The sequence below is a fragment of the Amaranthus tricolor genome, chromosome 17 (assembly GCF_026212465.1).
Source record: "Amaranthus tricolor cultivar Red isolate AtriRed21 chromosome 17, ASM2621246v1, whole genome shotgun sequence".
Taxonomy (NCBI): Eukaryota; Viridiplantae; Streptophyta; class Magnoliopsida; order Caryophyllales; family Amaranthaceae; genus Amaranthus; species Amaranthus tricolor.
This window is the reverse complement of record NC_080063.1, coordinates 11,672,642-11,694,777: the sequence shown is the minus strand read 5'-3', so window position 1 is coordinate 11,694,777 and position 22,136 is coordinate 11,672,642. Positions and strand designations below refer to the sequence as shown.

The following is a 22,136-nucleotide window of genomic DNA, read 5'->3' as shown; positions in this document are numbered from 1 at the left end:
CTCAAGGAACAAAAAAGTAACACTTTTCCTTCGTCTAAATTCTAAACTTATTGAAATTGTACTAACTGCAAGAAACGTTAACACACAACATCAATAAGTTGATATATTATTACTTTATATATAAATTGAAAACAAAGTATTTTCCTTTACCATTATAATAAAAGATCCATTTTCATCACTTGCAAAAAAAAAAAAAAAAAAAAAAATTTCCCTTGCCTACTCCATATCAAAACCTAAAAACTAGTAGTTATGGAGTATTTGGATCCCGAAATCTTGAATATAATTCGAGCCTAATTCATTTTTAAAAGGGCATTGATATTCGTCACCACCATTTATATTATATCATAGCATTTTATATATTGAATTTCCTTAAATACCTTTAACTCATGTCATTCTTCTGTCTCTCTAACTTATCTCTAAACTTCACTATCAACTAAACTTCAACATTCAAATAATATGAACGATGAATTCAACTCTAAAAAATTGAGGTAAACATTAATTGCAAGTTTGCAGTTGAATTTCGTAGATTTAATGAAAAAAATTATAAGTCGCGCAAAATGTGCAACTTGGCCTAAATCAAGTCGCACTAATCATGCGACCTGTAATCGAGGTAAACATTAGAATGTACGTTCACGTTGGTGTTTGAGCATATTTAACCATGTAAGTAGGCATTAATTAAGGATAATTGTAAGTAGGTATTAATAATATTGTAAGTAAGAATTAAGAATACGACAAGTGGGTGTTAAGGATGCTGTAAGTAAGCATCAAAGATATTATAATTATGCACAAAGTATAATGTAAGTAGAAACTAAAGATTTGTAAGTAGGCATTAAGTATAGTGTAAGTAGAAATTAAAGATATTAATTGTATTCCCATGTTGATGTTCAATGATATTTTGTTTATCAAATTCCTTCATATCATTATCGATTATTGAAACTGCATCAATATTCATCAATATATCACAATCTTATGATCAAATTAATCAATAATACTATTCCAAAAAAATTCAAAAAAAATACATTATGATTCGAAAAAAGAAATCTAACATAGCAGTATCATCATTTGTATATTGATTGTTTAATTACGTGATATAAAATGCTCATATTCTTGCATTATTTCGTCCACTTAAATTCAATTTTATGACTAATCGTAGAAAAATTTTGTTTGCAGTTTTGTGATTTCATATTTTAAAGCAGAATTTGAAAGGTTTTTTTTTAAAAAAAAATTCGTGAGATATATTTATATATTTGGCCGTTAGTTGAGGAGGCAATTGAAGCGTTTTTTTTTTTCTAGTTTTTGTATTGAGCTGGACCTTATGAGAAGCGTCTTACTGAGAGACGATCCATTAAACGACAACGTGATTAAGAAAAGTTGAGTGTAATTTTAATAATTTTTTGAGAAACCAAAGTGTTGTGGAAGTAGTTGTACGGAGAAGGGGTAGAGAATTTCTGTAAAGAGGGATGAGAATTAAGCTCAAATCTCTCTATATGGTTTTTTTTACCATTTTACTTTAGAAAAATTCTCTACAATAATATAAATATTTCATGATTTTTTATAATAATTCCACCTATTGATTAACTATTAATAATCCCAACTTTAAAGTGTATTTTTCAGATTAAACCCGATAATCGGATGAGTTGCTTTAACAAGTTTTACTTTAAAAAAAGAAAAATTAAAATAAAAATATTAAAAAAATGTTTTAAAATGTTAAAAAAATTTATGATTTTTTTTTTATTATTTTGTAAAATTTTCAAAATTTTTCTATAATTTTAAATTAATTTAGTTTACTTTTTGTTTTTTTTTAATTTACCTACTATATTAAATTATCAAGTTATTTAAGTTTATTTTAGGTAAATACACCTAAAGTTAAATTATTCAAGATGAGATTATTAAAAGAATAAGATTATTCTAGGTTTTTATTTTTTTTTTTAATTTATTTTTCTTTGACGTTTATCTCCCTTTTCTTTGAGCTCACTTCTACTCTCTTCATGTCTATATTTTATACATAGAACATTTCCAGGGGCAATTGGGTCCTACATTTAATGTTCAAGAGTTTCAGCCTAATGCGCCTCAAGGATTCACCATAAATGAGCCCTCTATTGGCGGTACGTTGAGTGAATCTGTAAAGAAGAAGAGGGGCAGGCCTAGAAAATATGGGCCAAACGGTTCTGGCCCAGGGGGTGGAGCTTCGGGGTCGGGGATGGTGGCGCTGGCTTTCTCGCCATGCACCCAGGATTCGGGTACCACCTCGGAGAAGAAGAAGAGAGGAAGGCCACGTGGCTCTGGGAGGAAGCAAAGATTGTCCCCAGTTGATAATGTTAATTGTCTCAACAGATCCCAGAGTCCACGAGAAAGTGAGCCGCAAACACCTTCGCCTCGACACGTAGAGTCAAGATGGAGGCCTAAGAGGGTGAAACCGTCGTCGAAGCGGAAGACATTCATAGCTTCCGAAAGTCGTAGGAGTTTATTGTGGTCTAGTGGATTAGACAAGTTATTTTGGAGAAATAGGAAACCATTTAGAAGAACAGCGAAGAAAAGGACCGAGTTTATAAACCTGTCACCATTCATTCATTTGTTTCGCCGGAGCAGCACTTCATGCTGGTCTTGTAGAATGCATTTGCAGTGATAAAATGAGCAAAATTATTTGCTTTTCCGGTTCATGTCACATTTCGCTCTTTCACTACTCCACCTTTTTAATGCACAACTGGGGTAGCCGGTCAAGTTGTCCGCCATTGCCTTTGAACTATTTCAATGCTTAATATGTCTAATTGTGCATAATTAATAGAGTTAATAGAAAAATGAGAAACACAACTTTGAAAAAAATTATTTTTATAGAGTTACTGGAAAACATAAAGTACCTATAAGCAATATAAAAATGTTAAAATGAAGTTAATAGAAGATTTGTGGGAACCATAACCATTGTTAAAATCTTAAATTGAGAAAGTACAAGGTAAATTTTGTCTAAAATTTATAATATAAATAAAAAGATTTTTTATGAGAACAAATAAAGCATGTTAAAATAACAATATATTAGACTTTTACACTTACTACACTACATTAGGTTAACTCTAAATATCTATATTCTATAGATATGTATAATTAAAAAATATAAAAATTAATATTAATAAAATTTATAAGACGAATAAAATAATATCACATTTGATTATATTTGAACATCTATATTAAAAATAAAACACAAATTAAAAATAATCGATAAATTATTTTTAAAAACCAAATGGGACAATTAATCAAAACTGAATGGAGTATAGCGAACAATGAAAAAAATAAAAAGAAGTATTTTATATAGTTGGACTTGATCATGCTATCCTCTGAACTATGATGGTATTTGGTGAGCTTGTGGTGCCCGTAAAAAGTATATTACAACTTTGCATTTTCTCAAGTCAGACTTGATATATATATATATATATATATATATATATATATATATATATATATATATATATGTATATATATATATATATATATATATATATATATATATATATATATATATGTATATATATATATATATGTATATATATATATATATGTATATATATATATATATGTATATATATATATGTATATATATATATATATGTATATATATATATATATATATATATATGTATATATATATGTATATATATATATATATATATATATATGTATATTATATATATATATATATATATATATATATATGTATATATATGTGTATATATATATATATGTATATATATATATATATATATATATATATATATATATATATATATATATATATATATATATATATATATATATATATATATATATATATATATATATATATATATCATTTTTAATTGGTAGTAAATAGTAGAATTAGCTAACTAATAAAATAAAATTTTATTTGACTATATTTTGACATTTAGATTAAAAATAAAATATAAATTAAAAATAATCTACGAATAGTTTTACCCTGAATTAAATGGAGTACTATTTACTACCAATAGCGAACTATGGAAAAATATAAGGGAGTATATTATATAGTTGGACTTGCTCATGATCCTATGAGCTATGATAGTAATTGGTGAGCTTATGGTACCTGTAAAGAGTATATCATAAGTTGGTCAAGTCTATTGCCTGCCTCTTTTCTCAGGCCAAGACTTGATTATCTAGTAAAAATATATTGCCTTTTCTTATAATGTCCAACACTTGATTATCACTTGGTTTAATAGTTTTTGTTTGTTTCCATGCACCATTAATGGTCCTTCCCCACACCCCCCACCTTTAACATTCTATAAATGACTATTACAATTTTAGTTACTTCTCCACATACAACATTACCTTACCCATAACAAATAATACAAAAGAAATACAATAATTTTTATACATGATGAATTATTGGTGGAGCAAATGCATGCTTTTTTCAAATTTTCATATTATTGTTGTTGTCATCATCTGTTTATTATTTATGCTTTCTAACTCTAACTTTGCTTTCATGGAACAAGTTAAGCCCGTCTGCCATGACCAAGAGAAGTTAGCCTTGCTTCACTTCAAGCATAGCTTTCTTATCAATTGTCATGCATCTCACTCTGCCTTTGCACGCCCAAAGCTGGAATCGTGGTGGGACGATTTATCAGAAATTGATGATATGGCAATAAATAGAAGTAGTAGTCACACTAACGATTGTTGCCTATGGGATGGTGTTATGTGCAATAAAGAGACGGGCCATGTGATTGGCCTTGACCTCAGTAGCAGCTGTCTATACGGCACGTTGCCTCACAACTCTTCCCTCTTTAGCCTTGATCATCTTCGAGAACTTGATCTTTCTGATAATCACTTCAACTTTTCTCAAATTCCTTCTGCCATTGGTCGGCTTTCCAAGTTGACAGAGCTCAACCTCTCTCGGTCTTTTTTCATGGGCTCAATTCCAACAATTTCGAAATTGTCTAGCTTGAAAATTCTCGATCTTTCCAAAAACTATGAGTTGGAACTTCAATATGAAATGACTTTTGAGAAGTTTGTTGATAATCTAACTCATATAACCACACTTGTTCTTAAAGATGTTAATATCTCATCTCCAGTTCCTGTTGTCTTAAGCAACTTCACTTCCCTTCAATCTCTTGTACTCATTGGAAACCATTTATTTGGTACATTTCCATCAAGGGTTTTTCAGCTACCTAAGCTTGAGGAAATCGTTTTGGCCTTAAACGATGATCTTGAAGGAAATCTCCCCCAGTTTCCTCCCAATAGTCCTCTCAGAACGTTAGAAATTTCCTACACATCATTTTCAGGAGAAATAACCCCTTCAATTGGAAATCTTGGTAACTTGACTCAATTGAACCTTGAGAGTACTGGTTTAACCGGACCAATCCCGTCTTCACTAGGTAACTTGACAAAGCTTTCCTTGTTAAATATGTGGTGTAATTTTAATGGTGACATGCCTTTATCTATCACAAATCTCACACAACTCACAATGTTGCACATTGGAAATGTTCATATTCACTCTCAAAAACTGAATTATTGGTTGCCTAAGCTAAGAAACCTACAGCGTTTAGGACTCAGGAACGTAATGTTAACTGGTGAAATCCCAACTTCTTTATCAAACCTCACTCGACTCAGTTTGTTGGATCTTGGTTTGAACGAGCTAACAGGTTCTTTGCCAGTTTGGCTAGCTAATAAAACAACTTTATTTTTCTTAGATCTGTCTGGTAATAACTTTCAAGTTCCTATAATACCACAATGGTTTTCTCAACTCGTCAATCTTGAGATACTTTCACTGAGTTCTGATGGTTCAATTGCTATGTTTGAGACATTTCTAAAACTTCCGTGTCTCAATTCCTTAGTGTTATATGGTATCAATCTTACATTTCCTCCAAATGTAGCAAACACCAGTGCATTATCCCTCCCCAAATTTGTTATGATGTACCTTATATCTTGCAACCTTACAGAATTCCCACAGTTTTTGCGTTCCCAAAATGAGCTTCAATTCCTAGGTATGTTAAGAAACAATATTGTGGGCACCATACCACAATGGTTTGTGAACACAACTACGAAAAGCCTTCAAGTATTGGACCTTTCTGGCAACCATTTAACGGGGTTTGAACAACCTCAAACTCTTCTTCCATGGTACAATTTAAAGTTACTTGATCTTTCAGATAATAATTTTCAAGGCAAACTTCTAAGTCCTCCAACTTCTTTGCAATATTACCAAATCTCTAGTAATAAACTGAATGGAGTTATACCCAATGATATCTGCAAGGCAAGTTCAATGATCTTCTTAGATCTATCCATGAACAACATTAGTGGGAAGATCCCAGTTTGTATAGCTCAGCAGCTCAGTGCAAGTTTATCAGTTTTGAATTTGCGTGATAATGGTCTTGAAGGACCAATTCCACAAGCACTCTCAAAAAGTTGCAAAATAAAGATGATTAATTTAAGCGATAATTTGTTAAATGGTCGATTACCAAAGTCATTAGCCAATTGTAGATTTCTTGAAGAGATTGATTTTGGGAGAAACAAACTTAGAGACACTTTCCCTTTATGGTTAGGAAGTCTTCAAAAGTTGCAAGTTCTTGTCTTGAGGCACAACAAGTTTCATGGTACGATAGTAGCTTCGGATTCTAGTCACAATTTCAATTGCTTACGCGTGATTGACCTGTCCAATAATTTCCATGTTGGTAGTTTACCATCCACATATATTCAAAATTGGCGAGCAATGAGAGTTACAGATGAATTTCATCGAGAATATTCATCTAGCTCAGACCTTTCAATAGGTTCACCTCAGTCTGATCATATGGTTCGGTATTCAAAAATAAATTACACATACGTCATGACCATAACAAATAAAGGCAATGAACGGTTTTACCCAGCGATCTTTTCTGCGTTTCGAGCAGTTGATTTATCAAGCAACAATTTCACTGGTGAAATACCAGAGATTATGGGAAACCTAACAGGGCTTCAAACACTGAATCTTTCCAATAATCATCTTACAGGTGGAATTCCTTTATCGCTAGCTAATTTGATTGACCTTGAAGCATTAGACCTTTCTCAAAACATGCTCTCAGGAGAAATTCCTCAACAATTGAGCAAGATAACATTTTTGGAGATGTTTATTGTCTCTCATAATCGTCTGGAAGGACCGATACCTCAAGGTGAACAGTTCAATGCTTTTGATAATAGCTCCTTTTTTGGAAACTTAGCACTTTGTGGACCTCCTTTATCCAATCAATGTGGAGATACAGATGCAGTGTCGCCAACAGAGAAGACCGTTGATGATACAGAACAAGACTCTGAGCTGATTCATTGGACAATTTCATCACTAGGCTATATAGCAGGATGTTTAGTAGGCTTCATCGTTGGGAAAATCTTTATAACTGATCCATATCATGATTGGTTTATGGAGACCTTTGGAAGGAGAAGGCATTAAAACCAAGGCCAAATTGATGAATTTGCAAAGGGATATATATAGCTTCTTCTATGTATCAAGATCAAGTGCTTAAAGGTGTATCTCCCAAAAAAATGTAGTTTATTTCCACTTATGTACTTCACAGTTAAGTATTGTACTATAATAGAATATCTTGTAATATTTGTCTGTATAAATAGAATGAGGTTTTGGCATTGTTATTAGTAGTGTTTAACGGTTTAAGTTTGATGGTTTTTCTATTTTTGTCAACAAATTTAGTCATCAGGCTCAAAATTCAATTATGAGGGCTAAGTCAAGTCGCATTAATCATGCGACCTGTAAACGAGGTAAACATTAGAATGTACGTTCACGTCGGTGTTTGAGCATATTTAATCATGTAGTAGGCATTAATTAAGGATAACTATAAGTAGTTATTAAGGATATTATAAGTAAGCATTAAGGATACGACAAGTAGGCGTTAAGGATACTGTAAGTAGGCATTAATATAATGTAAGTAGGCATTAAAGATATTATAATTATGCACAAAGTATTAGACACGAAAGATTTGTAAGTAGGCATTAAGTATAGTGTAAGTAGAAATTAAAAATATTAATTGTATTCCCATGTTGATGTTCAAAGCTATTTTGTTTATCAAATTCCTTTATATGATTATCGATTATTGAAAGGAAAATTCCACATGGTAGCATCAAGTTTTCATGAAATGACAGTGGCAGCACTTTTTTAAGAAAATTCCACATGGTAGCATACAGTTTATGCACAAACTAATTGCTGTAGTATTTTCCGTTAAGTTCTTGTTAAATTTCGTTTAATTCATCATTTTGTAAGTTTTTTCCACATGTAGCATTCAGTTTTTGTTTAATTCACAATTTTAACGTTTAATTCACCAATTTAATGTTTAATTCACCGTTTAATTCATTAACACCCATAAATGTTATAATAATTTTGTTTTCATTCAAATTGTTGGCATTATGAAGTTCAAAAGGTAAGTAGCCAAGCACTAATACTAATACATATTTACTTCAAGCAAAATTAGAGATAATTCTAATAATAATAAAATGATGCACAAGTGGATACAATAAAAGGCTAAGGTTTTGTTAGAGGTTATGAACACTGGTTCCATCGTCTCCATCAACACCAAATCCTACTTGCCATTTTCCTGTTTGTTAACGGCATTAATCATTAACTTTTTGTAATATTGGTTTATACATTTTTTTCATAAATTGTAAAGAAAAAGATAAATAAATAGATAAATTTTTTGTAGCAAATCTTTTTTAGCAGGAAAATACTTGCTTTTATTATTAGAATTATCTCTAATTTTGCTTGAAATATGTATTAGTATTAGTGCTTGGCTACTTACCTTTTGAACTTTATAATGCCAACAATTTGAATGAAAACAAAATTATTACAACATTTATGGGCGTTAATGAATTAAACGGTGAATTAAACATTAAATTGGTGAATTAAACGTTAAAATTGTGAATTAAACAAAAACTGGATGCTACCTTGTGGAAAAAACTTACAAAATGATGAATTAAACGGAATTTAACAAGAACTTAACGGAAAATGCTACGGCAATTAGTTTGTGCATAAATTGGATACTACCATGTGAAATTTTCCTTATTGAAACTGCATCAATATTCACCAATATATCACAATCTTATAATCAAATTAATCAATAATATTATTTCAAAAATATTCAAAAAAAAAAATACATTATGATTCGAAAAAAGAAATCAACATAGCAGTATCATCATTTGTATATTGATTGTTTAATTACGTGATATTCTTGCATTATTTCATCCACTTAAATTCAGTTTTGTGATTAATCGTAGAGAAATTTTGTTTGCAGTTTTGTGATTTCATTTTTTAAAGCAGAATTTGGACGTGTTTTTTTTTTTTTTTGTTTTTTAAAAAAAATTTCGTGAGATATATATATATATGGCCGTTAGTTGAGGATGCAATTTAAGCGTATTTTTTTGATAATTTTTGTATTGAGTTGAAGCTTAAGAGAGGCGTCTTAACGAGACACAATCTATTAAAAGACGGCCTGATTAAGAAAAGTTGAGTTATTTTAATAATTTTTTGCGAAGTGTTGTGGAAGTAGTTGTACGGAGAAGGGGTAGAGAATATTTTCGTAAAGAGGGAATGGTTCTTTTACCATTTTTCTTTAGGAAAATTATCTAGAATAATACAAATTTTTCATGATTTTTCTATAATAATCTCACCTATTGATTAGCTATAAAAATATAAAATTAAAATAAATTAAAAATAAAAATAAAATTATGATTTTAAAAAAAAGATAAATTAAAATAAAAATATTGAAAAAATGTTTTAAAATGTTAAAAAAATTATGATTTTTTATTATTCAAAATTTTTTATATAAAATTTTCAAAATTTTTCTATAATTTTAAATTAATTTTCAGTTTATATTTTATTTTTTTTGAATTATCTACTGTATCAGATTATCAATTTATTTAAGTTTACTTAAAGCAAATACATCTAAAGTTGGAATTATTCAAGATGAGATTATTAAAAGAATAAGATTATTCTAGATTTTTTTTTTTAATTTATTTTTCTTTGACGCAGACTTTCTCTCCCTTTTCTTTGAACTCACTTTCACTCTCTTCGTCCTCCCTCCCAAACTAGTAGTGCAATTTCCCCCTTTCCTTTATTTAAATCTTGGGTTCCTTTTTCTTTCAACATTTTCTGTTTTTCCAGAGATTAGGATGGGTAAAAAAGATTTCAACTTTTTATTTAATTTTCAACATCCTGGGTATTTGAAGAACTTTGCCTGCTGTTGAGTGAACTAACTACACTTGGTAGATAGTTTCAATCTTTGAGATCTGGGGTTTCTTTATCCCTAAAAAACCCTAGTACAACTCTGTATTTCAATTTCTAATTAGGCTAAAAATTTCTTTTTTGAAGTAATTAGGGATTTCAAAATTTTTACCTGCATAAAGATTAGTACTTTTGGTGGTAGGGTTTCATTTTATCTTCATTAAACCGTTGAGAAATCTTAGTTTAGTATTGTGACTTGTTCTTGGACATCTGGGTTAATTTCTTTTCGTCAGAAATTCAAAGGGTTTAGTATTTGTTGGATAAGTAAGTGATTTTTGTGAAGAATTGGGTGAAGTTAATGTATGGAAGGGAGAGAAGGTATGACATTGCAAGGTTCAGGTCCTTATTTTATGCATAGAACATTTCCAGGGGCAGTTGGGTCAGGCGCTGGGCAATCTGGATTGAATACACTACCTCAAGGGTTTAGACTCTCTTCAAACCCTAATCTTTCTGCTCAGCCAATTGTTATGGCAAATAATTCTGTGGGTCCTACATTTAATGTTGAAGAGTCTCAGCCTAATGCGCCTCAAGGATTCACCATAAATGAGCCCTCTATTGGGGGTACATTGAGTGAACCTGTAAAGAAGAAGAGGGGTAGGCCTAGAAAATATGGGCCAAACGGTTCTGGCCCAGGGGGTGGAGCTTCCGGGTCGGGGACGGTGTCGTTGGCTCTCTCGCCGTGCACCCAGGATTCAGGTACCACCTGGGAGAAGAAGAAGAGAGGAAGGCCACGTGGCTCTGGGAGGAAGCAAAGATTGTCCTCAGTTGGTAATGTTAATTGTTTGTCTGAGTTTGTTCATATTTGATTTAATTGCCTTTTTGCTGTCAAAGTTTGGTTATTTATAACTGATTGAGTTGTATTCTGTTAACTTTGTTTGCTGTTTGCATATTATAAACCAATCACCATTTTTGGTCTTGCATTATTTAAAATATTAATTGGATACTCTTTGGGGGCATGATTTCTTTGCTTGCATGGATTTTGTTTTCATGTTATGTGTTTTATATGCATGGAATGAATTAAAGCATATATAGTTTGTATCTTTGTTAAAGTGACTTAATTTAGTTAAAATTTTGGACAAAATTTCTCCATTTTTAAAAATAAAAAATCATATTTCAGTTTTAAAAAGCGAAGGCGCACCGAGGCGCAAAAGGTCTTTAGAGCCTAGGGGCAAAATGAAGGCAGAGGCGTGGGCTTTTTGTTGGCAAAACACACTTTTTTGCTTTAGCATTAAAATCAATTTTAAAACATGTATAATTCCTCAAACAACATGATATTCATATTTGAGTATCAATAAGTTTGAAAACATTCATTATTCTTGCGGTTAACACCACTTTAGCACAAAACTGTTATAATGAGAATATAAAGAATTTCCACAATTATTTTCTTCTTTGTATGCCTTTTGTTTTTCTTAAAGCAACGGTTTTGTGAACTTCATATTCAAGTAAATTTGGGTTTCGAGTTTTATTTCTTTTTCTAACAAACATGCATAAGTTAATTACCTAGTCAACAAGGAGGCGCACCGGGCGCACAAAGTGTGAAGCGCATCGAGGCGCCCAACGCACACGCCTTTTGTAGTGGGTTTTGCCTCACCTAGCTGAGGTGTTTTTAGCCGAGCCTGAGCTCGAGGTGCTCGCAAAACGAGGGACACTTTTCAAAACTAAGAACCATATCATATCATATATAGTGTAAAAGCTCCCATCGTAAGCTGCTCTGAAAGACTGAAACCCAAGGCTGACCTAAGAATCATACCTGATTATCGATTTTTGGCCATGCCTCCTTTCACCAAATGACCTTTTTTGATGAGAGGAGAAATGTGGTAAGTGTTGTTTTGTGTGAAAATAATATGTTGAAATTAGTGTTAGTTGATTTGGTGTTCATAGTTTGAATTTCTTATGTCTAACTCAGTAACTCTTACTATCTGTTTTTGTGATCTTTGCTCAATTTTAGATACTGGAATCATGCAAATTAGTTCACTCTAATAAATCAAGTCATTAATTTTCATTTATTTTTCCTTGTGTAATTGTTTCACTAAATCTGATAACTCATATCAGTCAAGAATGACATGGGAACTTACATTCAAATTGCTTTATGACTACTTTCAGGTGAGTGGATGAATAATACAGCTGGCCTTGCTTTTACACCTCATGTTATTGACGTTGCAGCTGGAGAGGTATGCTAAGTTGCTAACTTCTAAAAAGCTTTAAAGCTTGTATGTGACATTGTATATGATATTATATGTGTTCACTTGATGTGAACGATGATCGTGTATTTTGTTGACACGTATAATACATTGAACTAGAAGTCCTACATTGTGAGTGGAAAATTCTATCTCTATAGAAGTTCCTTGAACATCTATATTGTTTATGGAAGATAATTTTATGTAATGCTTCTTAGTCCTTAGGCTTGGGTTTAGATGTTAACAAGGACACTAGATGCGTTGTTTTAATGCTTGGTCTTGGAAGCGTTAATGTTTTGATTGTCCAAGTTTTAAAGTAAGTGCATTTTGTTTGATTGTGTCATTTCTTGGTCTCACAAGATGCCACATGCTTTGTTTGTTAATTTCTTAAGATATAACAACCTGAAGTCTTGATCTCATAAAATAGGGTCAACTACATGAAACAATAATCTAGCTTTTGGTTCATATAATTCTCTTCATATATGCATTCTTGTCTCTTATCATATTGATTATTAAGCCTAAATGTCTCGAATCTTTTTTCACGTCTTCCTTTCATGTCATTTTGGTCTCTATTCATCTTTTAAAATCTCTTTCGTTCCAACCTTTCACCTTTCTTCAATGGGCTTATCTCAGTGTTCGTTGCACATGTTAAAACCATTGAAGGTGATTTTTCTTCATCTTATTTTGTATGTTTGCATACGAATCTGAAATACTCCTTTCTCGAATGTTTTCATCCACTGCAACATACGCATCTCAACACCCCTATCCCTACAACTATACTATGATCTTTTAAAGGCCCATCATTCCGATCTTTATGGTGATACTTGTCTAATGGCTCCCGACCGAATTTCCCTTCAACTTTAGAGGAGATAACATTGAGCTTCCATTGTACTTCACTTAGGCCAACCACAATGAGTTCTTTGCATCACATTAAGGTAATTTATTCTTAACTGAAGAATTGACACTATCATCAACTTATCCATGGTAAAGTCCAAATTTATATATATTCCAATGATAGTATAACTTTAATATCATTATCATATGCTGATAATGCAAATGATGCTTTCATTCTGAAATGATTGATTATTGGAACAGTAGCACTGGAAAAAAAAAAGGCTCTATTTTTTCTTTGAAGTAAGAGGACACTTCTAGGCCCAAGTTGCATGCTACTATTTTCAGTCATGTTCCAATAAGTTTAGCCCACCACTTCCACTCATATTTTAATTACTCAATAAGCTCTAATAAGTTCAGTTCAGCTGTAATAAGTCTAGGAAAACAGATCCTCAGATTTTTTCATGATTAAATTAATATTGCGCACTCTCATGAGTCACGAGTCTCATCCCCCTCCGCATCTACTTATGATTTTTGTTTTGTAAGTTGGGAGGTCAAAAGGTTCCAAACTCTAAACAAGTACAACTCCAGTATAGTGATTTCAAAAATTGTGGATCAGAATTTGGGATACTGTAGCAATCTTTCGATGTCTTTGCAATAGATTAGTAATTGAAAATTAGGTTCTTGGAGCTTAACACTGTTCTTTTTTGCAAGATTTTGTGATTATGTTAATATCCCGTCCTTTTTGGTTAGCTATTATTTAAAATACAAAGCTGTTTACTGTGTCAACTTCAGGACATTGCCTCCAGAATACTTTCATTTTCGCAAGAGAGGCCGAGAGCGCTCTGTATTATATCTGGAAGTGGTGGTGTTTCCTCTGTTACATTACGTAAGCCTGCATCACCAACGGGAACTGTCACTTTTGAGGTAAACATTATGAGCAAGTTTTATGAGAATTTTGATGATATACTTCCCTTGTTTTATAATACATTTTTTTTTTGACTGAATTTTTGTTAGTATATATTGAAAAAAAATCTAATATCATATGTTATCATGTTAGCTTTGTCTTGATTAGTATTTTTAAAATTTATACTTTTAATTCTTAGTAATGCGTAACTAACAATATTAATCATCAAATTAAACAAAAGTTTGATATTGCAATTATTTATAGATCAAAGTAGAGTGTCTTTACAAATTTGTCTTGTATTTAATGTGTCGCTAACCAAGTAACCGGGTAACTTCAAATGTCATACTAACGTTTAAATTATTAATGTGATCCCTAAGGTATATCATTTAACTGCTTTAGTTTTCTACCATCTTGCAATTCTAGCTATAATCATAACTATGCATTTTCACATCTTAGGAGCAATCATCTTACAGAGGTGTTTATCCCTATTGTAAGATCCCTATGTTTTTCATCGCTTAAAAAGTCTAGTGTTTTTTGAAAGTGTAGTCGTTGCCCACATCATACTATCATAGGCTGTACACTATCGCGCTGTGGAATATTTTCGGTATATTTTTTAAAAGTATTTATTATTATTGGATTGATGGAATGTTGTATTACATATTTACATTCATTAATGAACTTGGAGGTCTTAATTGTCGAAAGAAACATATACTCCCTCTGCCCCTCTTAATTAGTAGCACTTTCTATTTGTCTCTAGAAAATTTGCTTTTTGAATTTTGCTATTCGCTAAGAATGGCCCCAAAATAGCTCAAAACAACCTATGTCATTATTTAATGAATCATGTAAAACTGATTTTAGTCCGTCCAATTGATATTGCACCCTTTCCTTTTTTGGCAGTGGTCCCACATTTTTTTTGATCTCACCTAAAAACTTGTTCTCTCCATCTTAATTGTTAATTTTTGTCATCCACTTATTTTTTTTTTATCTTATTCTTCAACAGTCCAACCCAATTCCCCTTTCATCTAATTTTTACCTAAAAAGCAAGTGTTGCTAATTGAAAGGGTTGAAGGGAGTATCTACCAATATAGGAGATGAATCCATTCATGAAATTTACCACAACCAAGAAGCTCTATCATAATTACTTCTCAATTAAGCTTTACCAATAGTTGAGATCATGAAGAATTCATAGGTTGGATATTGATCTTGCATATATATTGTGCAGGACCTTCTGTTACTTGTTAGTAGCCCTGAGCTAACTGAATTGTATTGATATCTTTGTAGGGCCATTTTGAAATTATATGCTTAGCGGGCTTGTACTTGGTTAATGAAACTGGTGGATCTCGTAACCGGATCGGTGGTGTTAATGTTTCCCTTTATAGCCCTGATGGGCGTGTGATTGGTGGCGCAATTGGTGGAAGGCTTGTTGCTTCAAGGGCCGTCAAGGTAAAAATTTAACTTTAAGATTGCAGTTTCTGTTGTGATGTTATCCGTTTAATCTGAAGACATTACTTTTAGTTGACTCTACGAAGAACACATTTTTGACTCGTGCCTAGATTTGGGTGGACCAGAAGGACACAGATGATTTTTTTCTTTGATTATCAGTTTTATTATTATTATTTTTGGGGGGGGACCAGAGGTGTGTTTGAGGCTTTGTTTTATTGTTTATTTAGGTGTCATGAAATGACATCAATAAACGAAGCATAAGAAGAGGGTCTTTGGTTGTTAGAGGGGTGTATATTGGGAGTGTTTTGTTATAGGGTACCTGAGTATGGGTTATGTTCTCTCCACAATTGTCACCCAATTAGTCATTTGTAATTTGCCGGAGTGGTTCGTTATTTTTTTTGCTTTATCTTATCCTTTTACTTTTCTTTTAAGTATCGATGACACTCTTGACATTTCTCTACCATTTTTTTTGCTTGCATTGTGCTCGTGTGGTTATAGTTATCGTCTTTTTAAGTTATATCAAAACATTGTTTGCAACAACTCGTACTTTGAATTTATTCCTTGGATTGATAGATTTTTTGGTTCATTGGTTTCTGGCCATAGTTTGATTGCTCATTAAACCATTTTGACTTTGATGTAAAATTGCGGATGATGTTTACCATTAAGGTTTATTGGAAATAACTTCTTTGTTATCACGAGGGTAATGTTGCGTGTATACGATCCTTCCCAAAACCCGTCTAAATGGGAGCTTAGGTGGGAGTTATTTAATAGCATTGGGGGTAGTGAAATGTTGTCAAATGGATTTGTATCATTTTTGCATTGAGTGATTCAGTCAGGGATACCTTTAAGCCTCTAACAAAGATTATACCTGGTATCAAATGGCTAAGTCAGACGATATAATGTAAAGAAAAATCTTTGTGTCGATGCTCCTATTCTGGGTAACTTAATTACTCCCTCTTATTCTTTTCAAATGGCAATATTACTCTAAGTTTATATTTTATTCTCAATCTATAAGTTAAAACATAGTCAAGTAATCTTATTTGATTTGTCTCAATGTAAATTTTATTAATATGAACTTTTAAATAGTCCATCGACAAATGGGATATATGATTATAATAGGAGGGAGTGCATTGACGAATGTGTAAAACCAAATGGGACATATGATTATAATAGGAGGGAGTAACTATTTAAAAGAGTACTTTTCTTGCCATGCCTTTGGGCACATTGATTCTTGGGGGCAACATAGGTGTCTCTATTGTACAATTTGATTGGCTTGCCATTATTTTACCTCTATTAGTAGTGGTTAGTTGATGTTGTCGATGCATTGGTTTCTGAGATGAACTTATTTTGGTCAAAATTTGTTTTTTGCGAGTATTTAAAATAAAAAATCTCTGTTGTAGTGTAGGATTCAACAATCATGTGATTTATGCAAAGGGTGCTTCCTTTTACCCCAATGTTATGTTTGGTTGGAAAAAATAGAGGGAAAGAAAGTGGATTTGGACGGAAAAGTAGAAATGCGGTAACAGTCACGATTGCGGTAACATAACTATGATACGGAAACCAGAGTGATGCGGTTATCGTAAAGCCAAATATTGGTTGAAGCATAGGATATCTCTTGAGAGGTTCCAAAAAGCGGTTTTTTACCCCTTTACAACACGAAAAATATCGATTTGTTTGTTTTGTAAACCTTTACAATGTAACCGATGCGATGCGACCTTTTTTTACACTATGAGATGAGGTTCTGTACATTGAAATAAATATTCCAACATTGAAAAGGACTAACCTAGTAATAAGTTGAGTTTAGGGTATAATAAGTTTCAAAGACATTAAATATTGGTCAATCAATTCTCCTATAGGTCTTCAAGTTTCAATAAGGACTAACCTAGTAAAATCCAAAACTACAATGAGTTTCTAGTTTCAACACATTTAGGCTTGCACATAAGTGTAAATTAGTTTCAATGACTACCGTCGTTTCGGCTTTGGAGTAGTGAATTATGGTGAATGAAAAACATGATTTATGACCTTGTTAAATCTTCATTTTATTGTCAGAAAAAGGCTTCATTTGTCATGCTTGCCAATGGCAACCCGGATCGATTTTAATTTTCGTGATTGCAATATTATTATCAAATTTGTGCAAGTTAGAGAATGTTTGATATCGTGACGCTGGCTTACCGTTGTCTTGTATCAGGTTATGGTGTTCAGTTTTGTTTACGGTACTATAAAGGGAAAGAGCAAGGAATCGGATTCAAAAGACGAAATGAGATCCGAGCAACCTTCGAGCGATAAATCTTCAGCACAGATCGATGCTTCTTCTAATCAAAATGTTGGTGGCTCTGGCTCATGGCCTTGTTCTAAAGGACTGGATCTAAAGAATCCCTGCACTGACATTGACTTGGCGAGCGGATAACTAGTGATTAAAAACACATTAAGCTACTTGTTTGGGTGATTTGTAAATACAATGTGTCGTGTATTTAAATGCCTGTTAGATGAATGAGGTTCGAGATAAACGTAATGAAAGTTCGAGGTCCCTATTCGTGCAGGGGCCTGAAAGCTGATCGTTGTTTCCTAACTTGTGATGAAGCCCTTGGACCTTGACTTGGGTTGCTGATTTGGGTAGCCAGATTTGAGATAATTGAGTTTAGTAGTAGGTGGCATTTGTATTTGTTAGGGGTATTGTACTGCAAAGAGTTTTATGATGAGTGCTTATTGTTACTCATGTTCATTTTTTAGTTTCTCATTAAATGATTTTTACTGTTTTGTCATTTTGTCTTTATTTCTTATGCTTTCAAGCAGTCCATTATTTGATTCCTATTTAAGATCACTCCTTTGTTGAGGGCCTTGAGGCCGACTCATAGTGAGACGACTTTAATTGGGTAGCTCAAATTATTTAAAAAAACTGCTTCTTATACAAGTGTTAATTTAGATATCAAATTTTTCTTATGTTTTTTTAATAATGGACTGCTTATATGGGTTCGTCTCATGCTGAGACATTCTCATACAAGACTTATAATTTTACAAGATTAAATAATCACTTAACTTCTCATTAGTAGAATGTTCATTTGCAATTATGATACAATAATCCTTTCAAATAGATCCTCTTGAGTTTATAATGTTTTGTGATACCCTTGAACTTTAAAAAATAATTAAAAGACTACTAACATTAACAAGGTGTATTTTCTTTTCAAAGGAGCATAATATAATTTACGATAAATTCTACTCCCTCCTATTTTTTTTACTTGTCCCATTTTCTTATTGGGTAAAGTCACTTTACTTGTCTCATTTTCTTTTTTGTCACTGATTTTTTTACTTAAATACCCTAGTTTACATCTTCATCGTCCCTGTGTGTCTCATCTTCATCTTCATCTTCATCTTCCTCCTTCATCTCCATTGTTACTATGTGTCTCGATTCTCCATCTTCCTCCTTCTTCACTTTGTGTGTCGATTTTCCGTTATCATCTCCCTTTCCCTTTCTCTTCTCTCTAATATGGTGTTCGATTGAAACCCTAATATGTTTGGTGTTTTTTCAGATTTGGGTTTTTTTGTGTATGTTTCTGGGTTTTCGAATATGGAGTCACCAAGTTCTTGTCTTTTGTGGTTGTCTTCATCCCAAGACAGTGATTTAGTTGGTCATCCTAATCCTTGGTTTGACTTCTACAATCGAGCTCCTCCATCTCTTACGAGCTCTATTGAAATGGATCCTAACTGGAGAAGAACTTTAACTTCTGAGGATGAAGAAATTTAGGATTTGTTTGATTTACAATTAGATTCGCAAGATCTTTATATTGAGAACTTGTTCCCTTCCTCAGATGAAGAATCACAGGATGATGATGACTTGGTATCTGGTTTTGATGTTGGAGGACCATTCTCTCGTATGGATACATTTTTCCTTTTTGACTTATGATGATTTTGTGTATGTGTTTTTTATGGTATGCATGTCTGTGTTGGTATTCTGATTTTTTGCCCTATGATTTTTTAGGGTAAACATTTGATTATAGCTACAAAAACCCTAAATCAACTTATTTTGCCACCAATCTAGGGTTTTCAGTTCATAAGCCACCAAACATCATGTTTAAGAGACTATATTCTTACCAGATTCAGGGGGCAATTACTATGGTTTATGGGGTATCTGTGATGAGAACATTTTGATCTTTGAGATAAATTTTTTCAAATTTGTTTTTGAAGCCATCAATAATCTGTTGAAGCTGCCATTTTCATTTAAATGTTTATAGTTAAACAACTTGATGATTTTTTTGCTACATCATGTTTACACCTAAACATTTACCTAACATAGTTCACACAAAAGTGAGTATAAATATGTAACCCGAAAGTATACTCATATCTGTCATATATACATGATACTTGTGTTCATGCTACTGGTGCTGGTTGTTTTGATGTTGATGCGTATGCCACTGTTGCTTGTTCTATTGGTGCTATTGTTTATGTGGTGCTGGTGTTTCTGTTGTTGCTAGTGTTTCTGTTGGTGCAGTTGTTTCTGTTGGTGCTGGTGTTTCTGTTGTTGCTGGTGTTTCTGTTGATGCTGTTGTTAACTGTTGTTGATGAAAAAATTGTTCATCTTTGATTCCCAAGTAAAATAAGATGACCTCAAATGTACTTTGATCCACCTTTGGCTAACCCCCATGGCCCTTGCAACTACGGTTTGATTTGTCTTTTTCGCTTTTTCAAGTCCCTTAAACTTTGGGTTTTTGTTTACTCTTGCTTCCTGTTTGGAATTGGCGCCTCTTCACTGCCTTATGATGTTAATCATCCGTTGTGTTCTTTGTATCATTGCTGATTCCAGTGTTTGATGACTTTGTTTCAAAATCAAAATGTTCATTTTCTTTGTAGCTATCTAATCAATTTTGAACACTGAATGCATACCGTGTTTGTTTTTATTTAAAATCTGAAGTCAATGAAAGATTTAATATCCATATGCGTATGTGGCGAGAGGGTTGTTCATTTTCGGTTGCCGTTCAAAAAACGTTAAAGAAATCAAGAATTGAAGATTTAGTTTATGTTTTCAATTTATAATGTGTAATTTAGTTTATGTAATTTTTTGTAATTTAAGTTAAGTACTTTTATGCTTTGCTAATTAAAAAAACCCGAAAATGTATTATTGTCAATTAATTTTATTGGAAATGTAAAACCCAATTTTCCTTACAAAATTCAATTCTATCTACTTTATTTAACAAAAGAAGGAAATCATTAACAATTAATCCCATCACTTAAAATACCCCAACTACCACCTTTTGGTGGACCCCCTCCTACTCTTAATATTCATGTCCAACCAAAATGTCCCAAGTAAAAAGAATAGAAGGGAGTATTAAATATGATACTACGAATATCTCATATCTATTTATGTTGTGTGATGTTGTTGATTCTATAAAATCAAAAATAATATTTTATTATTATTTTGTTTTGTTCATAACTATTTTAATTTATCTTTGATGTTAATGATAAAATAATAAAATACCTATACACTCTCGATTTGATCACGATATTCCAATCGTATATTATTAACAAATTAAACACCCTATGATACAATAATTCTATTAAATAATTCATATTAGTATATTTAAATATACAAATTATTATATGAGATGTCTTACGGTAAGACTTATCTATATATATGCTGAATAATGCAACAAAAACAATTATTAGCAAATATCTCCTTAATTTAAGGTTTTCTTACCGAGAGACGATTTCTGAGAAGAATAACGACTCATTTAAATATTACTCCTTTTCATTCATGAAAACTGCATTTGTCCCCAAAAATTTGAAAAGTCAAATATAGCTTCTTTGGGACATAAGAGTAAGTATTAATATTATATTTTTGTAAATATACTTTATTATATTGTGAATGTGGATCTATCGAGAAATCAAAATGTTGAAAGCACAGACCTAATCAGTGACCTAGTATTTTTTTTGGCATTAAATTTGTTTTATAAGCATTTGATACATAGTAGAGGAAACATATAGATGAAATAAAGAAGGCAATTCGAATGAATAGGTAATAATTTTTAAAAACAATTATAAGCAAAATATAATAATGAAACAATTATAATGACTAATGAGATAAAGTAAAAAGAAAAAATGAGATAAATTTATTAGAACACAAAAGTAGTTAGTTAATGCATGGTGCGGCGATTTTATACTTCACCGAACTGTTATAAATAAGAGATTTTATATATTAATCAAAGTAGAAATTTTATATCTTTTATGAATGAATGGTATAAAAAATTTTAATTTGATTTTCTAATAAAATTAAATATAAGACTGTGAGAGAAACTTAGAATTTAATCTAATTTAGATATCAAATTAAACTAAAATCCGATTGTGCTGTGAGTTGTGACTGTTCAATTTTTCTTTGTTCAGTTAAACGTTTTGAATTTGCTTTCTCATGGACTCCGCCTCAAGTCAAGATTCATACGAGTGCTTCAATAATTAGTTTAAACTTTTATTTAAGTTGAATTTTTGACATAATAGTAAAAACTCTAGTGACAAAAGATTACGGATTTAAATCTCAACC

At 31.8% G+C, this 22,136-nt stretch overlaps 2 protein-coding genes across 2 annotated transcripts; both read left to right on the top strand.

Annotated features, from left to right (window-relative positions):
- The first annotated feature begins 4,486 nt into the window (after positions 1–4,486).
- LOC130803750 (receptor-like protein 6) lies at positions 4,487–7,417 on the top strand. The gene has a single exon (XM_057667950.1). The coding sequence runs from the start codon at positions 4,487–4,489 to the stop codon at positions 7,415–7,417; it is 2,931 nt and encodes a 976-aa protein (XP_057523933.1).
- A 2,585-nt stretch (positions 7,418–10,002) lies between these two features.
- LOC130804850 (AT-hook motif nuclear-localized protein 5-like) lies at positions 10,003–18,418 on the top strand. Its single transcript, XM_057669469.1, has 5 exons — positions 10,003–11,020; positions 12,356–12,423; positions 14,056–14,187; positions 15,449–15,610; positions 17,799–18,418. The coding sequence occupies exons 1-5, from the start codon at positions 10,555–10,557 to the stop codon at positions 18,015–18,017; spliced, it is 1,047 nt and encodes a 348-aa protein (XP_057525452.1). The 5' UTR covers positions 10,003–10,554; the 3' UTR covers positions 18,018–18,418.
- Positions 18,419–22,136: the final 3,718 nt, after the last annotated feature.